General features: G+C 36.4%; 1 protein-coding gene across 2 annotated transcripts in view; it reads left to right on the plus strand.

Moving 5' to 3' along the window:
* The window catches only part of LOC148424023 (citramalyl-CoA lyase, mitochondrial-like), a 59,509-nt gene that overhangs the window by 45,266 nt on the left and 835 nt on the right, over positions 1 to 13,408 (plus strand). For both annotated transcript variants that reach the window (XM_088415446.1, XM_088415447.1), the window contains exons 4-7: positions 565 to 666; positions 2,924 to 3,017; positions 5,234 to 5,401; positions 11,872 to 11,996. In XM_088415446.1, the coding sequence (XP_088271572.1) occupies positions 565 to 666; positions 2,924 to 3,017; positions 5,234 to 5,401; positions 11,872 to 11,996 (489 nt within the window). The remainder of the gene's footprint in view (positions 1 to 564; positions 667 to 2,923; positions 3,018 to 5,233; positions 5,402 to 11,871; positions 11,997 to 13,408) is intronic.

A 13,408-nucleotide genomic window follows, 5' to 3' on the forward strand; every position in this document is an offset into this window, starting at 1 on the left:
CTGCTTCTTTGGCATTTGAACCTTCGGCTCTGTTTCTTCGTATTATGGCTACTAAGTGAGCGGTGCAGGTAGCGGTGTACTCAGATGAATATCAAAATGGGCTTTTTTTTTTTTTTTTACTCCATGACGGATGTTGAAAGATGTCATATCACTTACTTGTACCTGAACATTTCTATTGCAATGTATTTATTTATTTTATTTTTTTTCACCCCTTGAATTAATTCCCCCACAATAGCGCAGTGTGAGCTCTTTGGAGTGGGCTAATAATGCAGTGGTAAGTGCACTTAAGGTGGCAGCTGCACGGTGAGGAGCAGCAACTTTAGAGTCCCTCGGAGTATGGCGCATCTTTTAATTTATTCATTTAAGCGTCTATTACAAATGAATTTGAATCATCAAAACATGGCAAGGGGTTGTTGTTATTACCGCTAAATTCTGCAGAGGATACAAAATGTCTGTACGGCTGTCCTTCAAACAAAATTAATATAATGTAATTGTGCGGTGCTGTGTTGTTTTGCTGTTCGTGCAAACAGCGAGCTAATGAGTTGCGGCGCCTGTGTTCTTCAGTTCGTTGACAGGTTTCAGCGCAGCTTGAAAGGACGGTCGCTGACGGGACCTGTTCGTCTCGTGACCTTTGTGGAAACTGCTGTGGGCCTGCTCAACTTTAAGGTAAATTAAAAATGACTACCAGCCCATCCCCCAAACTCCTTCCAAATTTTCATGGAATATGATGTTTTTAGAGAGCCTGCATTTTCCCCTCAAGATAGCCATCACAAAATAAAAGCTTATTAATAAAATATTTATTAAGAAAATGCATCAGTTGTAAATACTGAACCGGACAGCTTAAATCAAAAACATCTTAACAGATTAAAACTTTGAGAATTAATTTTGTAATGTTTTTGTATTCATTCAAAATGATTAAAGTGTAAATCTAAATTCTTGTTTTGAAAGGCTTGTAGTGAGGTAACGCTGGTGGACAAGTGGACACAAATGTGCACTTTACTTTTTCCTTCTGTTCATAATTGACGAAAGTCAAAGTTGTGTAGTAAGTCTGTCGACGAGCATCTGTTAAACCACGGAGGGAAAAATTGCTGGAGACAATTCATTCAAAAAATAGTGCAACAAAGGAGATTTCGGTGAATTATTACAACCTGTTCTTACCGGTTGGTTAGTTTGGTTGTATAACGAAGATCACTGTCAAGTTTATAATGCTTAGGAATTAAAAGAATGAAAACAATTGCTAACGTTCTGTATGCCATCTTTTGTTTTGGTTTTATCTTGAGCATTTCAAACAAATTCTGTGTAAGACTATATACAGATGTATAAGGGTGGATTACAACTTCAGTAAGCTTCAGTTAACCCCGGGGTTGAGAGGTTTGAGCAGTTTGTTTGTTAGTCTAGCATTTTCGTGCGTGAGCTGTTCGAAACAGTTTTCATCAGACGGGAAGGAAACACAGCACTTGAACTTCTTTGGTCACAAGCATCTCACAAAATGATTTAGCTCTTACTGTCTTTGAAAGCTGAACAGGCAACAAGCGCTTACTCTACCACTAACGTCATCCCCTTGGGACACCTCATATAAATCCAGCGCTTACATTAGCTATAATTTGCGCTAAAACTTTTCAGATTTGTCGAATAAAGGATGACAGAAAATTAGCTGAGCGGTAAATCTTGCACCACATCTACATTACCATCTCAGAGCTGCGCCAATGCACATCATTTACACATTGCAGAAGAGTGAGAATGTATTTTTCCATGTTTTGTATGGTTGTCAATGTATTTATTTACCATTAATTGAAGATGAATGAAATTACCAAAATTACCAAAACTTATTAAAAATGGAAAAATAAATAAATAAATGAAATGCTTGCACGCACCAAAGCGTCTGTCTCCCAAAATACTTACTTCAACACAAAATGCATTCTTCTGTCTTTCTTCAACTTCAATGACTTGGTTGTACAGTTTGTCGGTGCGTTTCAGTTCCAACAACATATCCTTTTTTAACAACATGGAGGCCAATGCTGAAAGCTGAATCTGTCCAGTCCTGTTTCTGTCGTATGTTTTAATTCGCTATTTTTTTTTCCCGTTCACTTACAGTGCAAAAACACCCGCAGTGCAGATTTCATACAGCCTGGTGACACACGTTATATATGAATTATAAATGGATAAAAACTCTAACCTCAAACTACAACACTGGAAGGAGCGTAACCAAATGGATACAATGTGACACAAAGAGAACAAAATATGGAGAACAATTACCATATTTTCCGCACTATAAGGCGCACATATACAGTATGTACACAAGTCTATTTCCACTTTCCACTTCTGTGTCCTGTCTGCTTTTGGGTCCAATTCAGTTTCTGCTCTCACATGACAAGTATTTTTACAAATAATTACAATAAAATTAGCTCGATATAGTACAATACATTATGTTTATATACATTATAATTATTATAGTTATAATTTTCCCCATATTTAACGGACATTAGTTGTCAACCCCTAGTTCTGTTGTTAAACATGATAAAAAAGAAGCAGATTATAATAAAATAACAATAATAATATTAAGGAAGGCTTGTCCATAAGCATTAAACATAATCATGAGATTTTTCACTATTTAAAAGGGGAAGCATTCTGGCACATTTCCTTCATGTTTGCACCCACTGGCAGCTTACTGAGTTTACTATTTAGTCTACTATTCTCATTTTTACCCTTGATATCGAGTAAAGGCTGTGCTTTCATTAGCGTATTTGATAAGAGGGAATGTACTTTTGTAATGAGTGATTTTTTTTTGTTATGTTCTTTGTGAAGGCAAACCACAAAGCAGGCTGTTTGAAGTTGAAACACTAGGGTATAATAAGATTTAAGATTTCCACCCCCATTTTGCCCACTAATTGCAAGCATGTAACGCAACTGCCTTGCTTCTCAGGCGGTATGCGAGGAAATCCATCGACTCGCACCTGAGGTGGGCCTCCATCACGATGGTGTGGTGTTTGGTTCTGATGACTTCTGCGCCAGTATAGGTAACTATTGCACCACTTTCCTGTGTTAATCATGATTCCAACATTGTGAATTGGTTGCAGTGGACACCTGGTGGAATGATGATGGATTGTGACGCAGGTAAATAAATACGTTGTTTTTCCAGTATAAGGATGAAATGAAGACTTGGCCTTGGGCTTCCGTTGTCGTTGTGATAGGGTGACCCACCTGCTGCTATAAAGAGAAGATATTTAAAAAGTAGTGTAACAAATAGTACATTTTTTAGTCTTATTTTAAGAAGCAATTACAGGCTATGATAAATACTATCAAATACAGTGAAGCATCCAACATGAAACACAATCATGCCTCAATGCTGGTTGACAAACAAAATGTTCGGATTTTAAAACAGTTTCCATAAAATAATACATAATAATAAAAAAATTATTATTATAATTGGAAATGGAATCAAGCTGTAAATGTTTTTCCACTTAAAAAAACTTTAAAAAAAACTCTAATCAAACATTTTTTAAATTAACATTCAACAACTGTCATTAAAGTGTAAAAAAAAAAAAAAAAAAAAAAAGTGAATGTGGGGGAAACTGTCTAACTGTGCTAACTGTCTGTGTTCTACCATCTGAAATGTATAAATGGCCACAAAGTCATGTATTGTTTGTAGCAATTACGGAATTAGTACCATAAAACCTCGGTGAGTTCTGTCTTCCTTTCTAATCGTCTCCCATTCAATGTGCATTATTTTCTTCGTAAGATTGTGATTATGCTAAATAAGTTTCATACTTTTCCAAACTCAATACTGACAGAAGGTCTGGCAATTCATCAGTACGCATCACAATCTCACTAAGAAAATGAGGCGCAATGAATGAAAGGAAATAACGGATGTCAACAAAGCTGTGTCCTGTATGTTTGGTATATTTTTTTGGCCAGTTTTTATTGCTAAACCATATACTGTATACTGTATACTCTTCCTTCTGAGCACCTTAGGGAAACAAACATTTCTGCCTACTCCCTCAAGTATGCATACGGTAGCTCAAATTGGCCCTGCAAAAGAGAAGTAACGGCATGTGTGTTGAAATAGAAACAATGTTGCTATGGTCTTAATGTTTTGGATATAGATTACCGATGTACTGTAACATCCAGTGTTGAGGCTTGTTCTGCTTTTGAAATATATAAACAAAAAATCCCAAGAAGAAGTCAGCAGGAGACTTTACTCATTTTTTCATTCTAAGCAGTAACATGTTAATATTTTGTCTATAATTAACATAGTAAAAATGTTAATGTTACAGTAGTACAACAAGCAGTCAAAATCCAAATGATTTGACTTCAGTGGCATTAAAAAAATTGAATTTTCAAATATGCTGTTTTCAACAAGTCAGGCTTATGTCTCTGTAGCTGAAAATAGAAATATCAATGTATTTTAATGCACTTAATAACACTCTTTAAAATGATATATGACACATGAAGGTATCTCAAAAATGGACAAAGTTACAAGACTCATTATAGTGCCAAGTTTATTTTTTTTTCCATTTAATTTAGAAAAAAAGTGCTTTTAAAGTTTTCATACATTCATCTTTCAATGGTGCACAGTTTCTTTTGTTTTTTTTTTTGTTTTTTTTAAATCCCGAAATACCTGTCGAAAATTAGTGTTTTCATCAATAACTTAAAACTCATTTCCCTGACATAAGCCAGGTTTTGTGAAAACAGAAATGAATATAAATGTACTTTTTCTCTAGTTGACCTTTTGAGGTACACTTCATAGACAGACACATACTGTACAGTATGTGGGTGGCACTGTAATTATCCAAAACGCAATGCTTATGTAAAATTGTATCTTTACAAACATACATCTAATATCATTTGTTCAGTGTAAGATTATTTTAATCCAATACAAGGTAATGTAAAATGCTACCTCTCCAAAGGCATTATTTTAAAAATCCATTAGTTATTGTTGCACTACTTCGCAGCTATTATAAGAAATACTCTAATATGACTTGGTGTGTAAGGTAAGGTAAACAAGATTAATGCCTGGATTCTCTAAAAGCAAAATGGTTGTGTTTACTTTCCTGTAATGCACCCCTGTGTGAGAGCAACATTTGTTACCGGTACTGTATATGTTCCAGACTTCCTCACTCATCACCCCTTGCTATCCTCACTTCCTGTGCACCCCTTGGCTTCCTTTCGCATTAGCTCGGCTCCCTTTCACACCTTGACACGTGACCCGCATGCTGTGTGTGTTTACCCAAAGGCGCCACACGGACCAAGGAGGCCAAGGAGCTGCTTTACGCCAGGCAGAAAGTGGTCACCACCGCCAAGGCTTTTGGGCTTCAGGCTATCGACCTAGTGTACATCGACTACAAAGACGTGGAGGGGCTGAGGCAGCAGGCCCGAGAGGGAGCTCTCATGGGTTTCACAGGTAAAACCAATGGTGTTGTACAGTTAATTTTGTTTTGAAAGTGAAAATAGCATCCACAAAATACCCCCCAAAAACGTAACAACAACCCTTTTTATTGTATTTAAATCAATACCTTACATGGAGGAGTTTATCTATCATAGATACGTAAATAAAGTTACAGACTTAACGTACTAGCATATTTGGTTCACACATACAAAAAGAACGGCAAAAGAAGCATAGATATGGAAATGCAGATTCATGGACATGCTTGCTTTTCCATTCTTAAAAACCTCAATCCACTCACATTTCACCAGTTTTTGTTTTAGGTAAGTTTGGTATTGTTTTTTTTTTAATGCAGCATTGTGTTTGACCCAAAAAAGTGGATTCAAGATTTTTGGACCTCATACTGTAGGATGGCAAGGTAGTTTTTACCCTATTATGCCCCAACCAGCTACCACTGTGAGGCCCCTATTGATTTTTTAGAAATTTATAATCTTATTAGCATGTACTTTTTTTTCTTTGCAAGACAAATCAAATTTTCAGAGACTTAACCAAACCTTACCAAATTTTTGACACTCATCCGGCTTGGTTAAAGAAATCTAATATCATATCATATCATATCATATCATATATCATATCATATATCATATTATATGTTAGGGGGGTGTCATTGTACTACAATGTAACTTGCATGGATAATAGACCTGTTGATTTCCTGAATAATTTCATACCTGGAGCGAAGCCAGAAATAATTTCATGGGCTGGCCAGGGTGACGCAGCATCTCACTAGGCAAGCATGCGTCATTCTTAATCATACCATTTCATTTATTACATTTGTTTTCATATCAATTCAAATTTGAATATGCAGCTAAAAAAAAAAACTTGTGGCAGGAATCATAAGGTCTAAGAATACAGCATGCATATTAAATTAATGAAAAAACCACATGTATCATTTTTTTTTCTAAGGTTCAGGTGTGGCCAAAGGGTATCAAGGCTGGCCACCATGTTAATCTGCCCCCTTTTTAAATGCATTATTATCCTATACTCCTTGTTTGTATCTTACATCATATTACATTTTTTATGATGATATTTTGAAAATATTTTTACTTTTTTTTTGCACACAAAAATGTGATTTTTCTCACTTTTATTCTAATTCAAATCTCTTTAAGGCAGCATACTTGTCGAGATGTTAAGGTGTTTCAAAAATTATCCATTGACATTACAGTATGCCGTAAACTTTTATAGACCCGTAGTACAAATGGAAAAAATAGCCCGTGTATTTTTTTTTTCTTTTATCTAATTACGAACATCCAAGCCACCATTTTCTTAAATGCTATGACATTTCTATGCAAACGTTAAGTGAAAAATGCAGGTGAGAATAAAGTGAGCTATCAGCCGAGAGCGGAGACGACTTTAACTGGGCACTCGGCGAGTCTGTAGCCAGGCAACCACCTTGAGTGGGTGCGTGCTTGTGCAACGCATGCCGGCAGGACGGTTGACTCCAGGGAGATTCCAATCAATCCCCCTTACCCCTCCTGGAGTCCATATTTATGATGGTGTTTTCTCTCCTTAAGGACTAGTAAAGCAATTTAGGCTCACAGCCACTTCATTAGGCATGCACAGTCTATTTAAGATCCTATACAGATACTCTATCTTCACAAAATATTAATAATGTTTAGTTTCAACAGAAAGATCATGAAACTGTTACACGATATTACAGTGAGAGCTTTTTCTAGAATTATTTATTAGGCAAATTGCATTACAACAAACAACTCTCGTTGTGGTTATAAAATAAACCACAACCATGATAATGAGCACGCTGTTAGAGTAATGCCGCTCTGGCTATGTTAATTAAAATGGAACTGAAATATCTTTGATAACTGACTAATTTGATACAACTCTCATTTCTGGGCTCTTTTTATCACAAAATTCTCAGTTTGTATATTTGGTCCTGTGAATGAAAGCTTGAAATCCACACAAATGCAGCCGGATTCTTGGTTTGAAAGCTACAGTATTACTAGTTCTTATGCAATAAAGCATTGCAGTCAAAACCTTGTACCTGAGCAGTAAATGATCTTGGCACAATCCAAGCCACCACTAATGCAGAGCACAGAAAATGCACCAACCCAAAATCCTGTTGTTGGTGAGGAATTGGATTTATACGGTTGCCTTAAAGTTAGAATTTATTTACTGTGAAGCACCACATTTCACATCTCTGTGATCTCTATTCAAGACAATTTTTTGCCTGTTTGAGTTCACAAAATCTGCTGCATTTAAAAGAAGAATGTTCCACTTCCATTCCCTGCCCATCAACTCGCCTGAGAGCATTTTTGCCAAATAGCTGCCGTCCAATGAGGCGACAGCACCACATGGCAGCCCGCGATTGGCCGCCGGGCATGCATGATGCATTTTTGGGAGGAGGGGTAGGTGGGTGAGAGGGGCAAGGGGTTGTGGTGGCTGGCAATTTGTTTTAAAACCGAGGCTACCTGAGACCCCTACCTATGCTGCCGTTAACACACGTGCTTCTACGTTCTCCAATGTACAGCTATGACCAAAGATAACTTGATTTTTAAAACACGCACATTAACTCAACATTTCACTCTATTGTGGCTGCACAAAAAAAAAAAACCCTTCATTGTATTGTATACACACACTCAACATAACTGTGAATGAATATTTTTAACAGGTGTGCTTACTTTACAAAAGTGCATAAGGAAAAACATAGTTCATGGAAACAACGTCAGGATTTGAGAAGTTGAATTAAAAGTTAATAAAAGTGATGTTTTGAATATAAAATCCACTTACAGAGGGACTTTTGACACTTCCATTTCTATGGCCGTGATATATAAAATAATCAATAAAAAAACTGTGAGTAGGGTGATAATTGAGCATGTGTTGTTGTGCTGCATAACGGTATAGTTAAAGTGTGCACTAACCTTAACACTGAAATGTCAAATGTCGAGGCCATTGGAAGTCCAGGAAATGAACTTTATGGGAAAATGAGATGCAATAATTGTTTATAAACTGACCAAAAAAAAGAGAACATCTGTAAATTTGTTCAAGTGTCATTTTAGCAGACCAAAGTTCTGCTATTTAGCATAAAAATAGGTGAGCTGCACCCATTGAGTATTTTAATGTGTTCACCTCCATCCCAGTAAAACTTTAGGATTTTTGACATCTATGGACATTATGGCATTTGGCATTATTTTACTGCAAGTAATGTATTGTTCGATATATGCCAGCGATATGTTGAGGAAAGTACAATAATTAAACTCATTCACTGCCAGCGCAGTGAAAATGTATCTTGGATGTCTATAGCTGTCCATTGCGTGAATGAAATCATTCTTGATTCTTTTGTGATTAAAAAAAAAAAAAAAAAAAGCTTCCATTCCCATTTTTTAATCAAAATATGATTTTTTTTAAATTGTGCAAAAACATGTTTTGAAATTATTTGATCTGGTTTGATCTGTCATGTCAGAAAAAAATGAAAAAATGTAGTAAAAGTGCTGTTTGATTTGCTTTGTTGTATTAGTCTTCTTTCAGAGAGGACAAAAGGAATCTAGAAAATTTCTAGTAAAAAATCTGTGCATTTGGACAATTTAAGGTATCTAATGTTTGCTTGACTAGCAAAAATAATGATTGATTAATTTGGTAATTGATTAGTTGTTTATTAATCATTGCACTTAAAAAATTATATTATATATAAATTATATTTTCGTGCAGATAATCCTCCGCCCCAAAACTCCCATAAAATAAAATTTGTATTATATTGGTACTTAGTTTTTGTTAGTTTTTTTTTTGTTTGTTGTTTTTTTTAAATTTTGTCTTTTTTTTCTTTTTTTGCATGGCCCCTGATACTCCCTAGTGAGTGACTCCTCACCTAGCCAACAAGTGTGTGTATGTAGTTAGTCTCTCATCTGAACACCACACACACACACGCACGCGCACACACGCACCGCCTTTAATGCACTTGTCCTCACATCCATGCAAACGTGCAATGAGTGTTTTAAAAATAAATGTCTAGTAGCACACAAAAGCGTTGACGGGTTGCTGCCTAATTAACGATGTCAGGAGACGTTCAACAGCCTGTAACCGCAGTGTGTGTGTGAGAGTGTGTATACAGTATGGGTGTTTATTGGTGGGGGTTAACCGGGGTGAGAGCAGCCTGAATGGAGGGAGTGCCCCCCGCCTCCCACCCCCCTTGCGCCACTCTGTCCCGTTTGCTTTGCTTCCTTCGTCTTGGCCCACCTTTTTTTTTTTTTTTTTTTCATAAAGATTTGTGCTCCGCCACCAGACGTTTCATAACTGGCGTAACTTATCAAGACAAGTCTGATCTGCAAATGTACACAGGATTATGTCTGTGGCGTTTACCATATTTAGCCGCGAGGTGGTTTTTGGCCCGAGAGGGCGGGGGTATGGTAAATACTGAGAGAGGATTGCGTTGGAGTTTGGCGTCGGTTTTCAGCCGGATTTGTCATTTATGAACTTATGAAAGATTTAAATGCGGCAGTGACTTTCATATTAAGCAATCTGGCAAAAGGTGGTTGTTAATTATCATGCTTAAACTGCAGCAGTTCAATGTCTGACAAAAAAATATGAATTAATTTGTAGTAGGATGAGTAAAAGGTTGTAGGTATACCACTGTTTACTATCATTTTACATTGTATTAAGTGAGTGCTTGTCATGCTACTGGAAAACTTAACTTGTACTTTTTACAGTAGGTTGTCAATTTACTGGAATATAGTTTTGTATTTATGACTACATTAATTGTATTTTTATTAAAATCAAGGTGTGATTTCCTGAGTAATTGTAATACTTTTTGTTGTGGTGTTGGGGTTATGATTTAATGACAAAGCTGTAACATTGACAAGAATGAAGTTGTAGTATTATAGTATTATGTCGTAAGTTCAGAAGTCTTTCTCTGTATTAAAATGAAAATTTCACAAGAAAAGTCTCAGTTTTCGTAATACCACAATATTATTTTTATTATGTTATTTGCAGGGAATGTGTTTTTATAAGATTAAAAGTTACTGTATTTTGAGAGTGGAAAAAACTAAGCAAAAATATACGGCAGTACCCTTCCACTTTATCAAGGTTCTGTTTTCAGAACAGAACAGAACAGAACAATTTTTTTGTAAGCGTTATGACCCTTATAAACCGTATTTTTTATTCAATTACATGCATTATCCATTTTTTTTTTGCTACCTTTCAATATAGTTTATTTGTTTTTATTGTTTTAAAAGTGTTTTAAAGACCATACAAAATATGTGACTGCCAAAATGCAATGAAGTTTTCCCTTAAATAGGAAATTTCTCTCTGGTGGATTTCATTTATAGGGCGGGTTGTCTGGAATATGACTTTGCTAAATTCTTCTTTTTCGTGTGCCTAATATGGGTATAATTTGCACTTCATCATTATCATCTAACTATGAGAAGGGCACGTGTATGGGGAAAAAATTCAAAATCCTGGTTTTCCAAATTCTCCTCCCTCGTTGCTGCAGCACATCATTATTTTTTTCTGCCCGGCCTCCTTTTGGATTTATTGCCAGACAAATTATTTCAAATGACAGTAAATTAATGGGTATCTGAAGTGCAAAAAGTGGACTAAATGTAATATTTATCTTCATGTCACAGTTTCATGAGAGGGAAATGATGTGTGAATTAACGTGACACCCCGTTGCACTCAACGTTTCTACATAAACAAAGGCAAATATATTACAAAAAAGGTTACCTAATAGTGAAAATAGGACAAAAAAAAAAAAAAATCACACTCCATCTCCCGATGTCAACATTTTCTGCTGCATCTGTTGTTTTAAATGCAAGCGTTGTGCTTCTGTAAAGTGTTTTGCAGTAAGCGTGGGCCGGTGGGGTGCACTCGTTAATGATGCGCACAGTCCTCCGGGGTCTGGTACTGGCCCTCCTCAGACGCCTCAAATATAAACACACACAATTAACTTTTCCTCTGCCGGCCAAATTATTTTCTCCGTGTGTGTCGCCATTCTTTTTTTTTTTTCCCTGTGGCCACGCTGCCTTGTCTTTTTTCACTCACGTGAAATGTTTCCTCTTTTTTTCATCCCCTCCAGTTTTCTTTCAATTAGTTTTAAAGGTATCGCATAGTAAAGCAGAGTATGCGATACCTTTAAAACTAATTGAAAGAAAACTGGAGGGAAACAAAGAAGAAAAAATTCACGTGAGTGAAAAAAGACAAGGCAGAGTGGCCACAGGGAAAAAAAGGGTTATTTTATTTTTTCAGGTTTATTTTTTTTCTCAAGACAGTGATACAAAGAAGCTTCTGTGTTTTTCTCCCCCCTCTTTTTTCCCAATTATTGCTGTCATTTTTTGAGACCCCCTAAAATATTATAAATTTTTAAGTGTAACTCACTTTTTATTGTTTTGATTTTTTTATCGCAACGATTAATATTATTATTGTTGTCTTGTTTTCCCCATGTTTTCAAATGTATAAACATATTTGAAAATGCTCTCTGGGTTTAGGCAAACAGGTCATCCACCCTGGTCAGGTCCAGGCCGTGCAAGAAGAATTCTCACCCAGTCAGGACAGGGTCCAGTGGGCTAAAGAGCTCATTGCTGCATTTGAGCGACACCAGAATGACGGAAAGGTATTTTTTATTTTTTTTTAAATAGGTTTGCCAGATTTGTTTTTTCTTCGATAACAACGCTTGCATGTTTGTCTACTTTTACGACACAAAATGAAACCACTGTTCTTGTGCTTCCCATGCACTTTTTTTTTTCCCTGCGGGACGGCACAACCATTAAGTCACTGAAGCCGCAACCTCATTTAAAGCTCAGTTGAACTCCTAAACGCAGCAATTTAAATGCTTTCTCCAAAGCTATATCAGGGCTTAAGCAAATTAAGCATTCATAAATGACCGACATCCAAATAGAAAAAAAAGTGTGACGCGAGTGTACTCGAGTATGTCCCCGTGGCACACCTCTGTAGCTCGCAATAATGCGGACTGTAAAGCCTTGGGTGATTCTCAAAGACTGCATAGGAAGAGGAGGAGGTATGGGGGGAGGGGAGATCCTCAGGCCAATTAAGTGTACAATATTATTGTTCCTAATTTAGTGCATGGTTGGATCCTATGTGTTGGGCTCGGTGGGCTATCTGCTGAGGTAACACACAATCTGCCCACAATGCTCTCTCTTTCTCTTGCTGCTCACCAGGACGGCTCTTAGCCTTCATGGCCCCAGGGATTCATATAGGCTTGCCCGTCCCTTTTTGTATCTGTGTGTGTGTGTGTGTGTGTGTGTGTGCAAATGTAAGATGTTGAGAGAACTTGCTTGCTTTTGTCTTATGACATGGCAGGTCCTTGATTGTATTTTCTATTTATTATTGATTAATTTTGTACGTCACCTCAACCCCCACAGAGTACATGATATCTCCATTTCTCGCAAATTGCTTTGGGTTGTCATGAGATTTTCATAGAAAACCAACAAAAGAGGATATATTTGTTTCAAAGTATAGTGTGTTTCAAAATAATTGGCAACAGGTGATTATTTTATGGAATCCTACCTAGTTGTCACATGCTCTAAAAATTAAGAGAAGTTAGGTGTAACTGCACTTCCTGTTGGGACTACACTGAGAGAGTTTTTAAACCATGAATATCCGATACTGTCATATGTTAAATCAAATATCCGCCCAAATAGTAAGATTTCTAGTCTTTGCTGCATGCTTTACTAAGAATTCACACTAAGCTTCCACACATGCATCTCACAAGTGAATTATCCTATAGTTTTCTGGTTAGGATTTTGTGAAACCTTATTATGAAAAAGTTCTGTAATTTCATATTTTGCATCATATACCACAAAGGCGTGCCCTAAATGTCATTTTTTTCTGTGATATATTGGAATTTTACACTTCTAAGCCTTTGAAACTGAACACCATCATTTTTGTGTATGAAATTGTGTTTCCTAATGTGAAATTCACATTTTAAATGAACATCATAAGTATGAACATTTACGGAGTAAAAATAAAAAAAAAAAAAAACAATCAAAAAGAAATGGTTTGCCC

The sequence above is a fragment of the Hippichthys cyanospilos genome, chromosome 5, assembly GCF_059441005.1.
Source record: "Hippichthys cyanospilos isolate Australia breed blue-spotted pipefish chromosome 5, RoL_Hcya_1.0, whole genome shotgun sequence".
NCBI classification, from domain to species: Eukaryota; Metazoa; Chordata; class Actinopteri; order Syngnathiformes; family Syngnathidae; genus Hippichthys; species Hippichthys cyanospilos.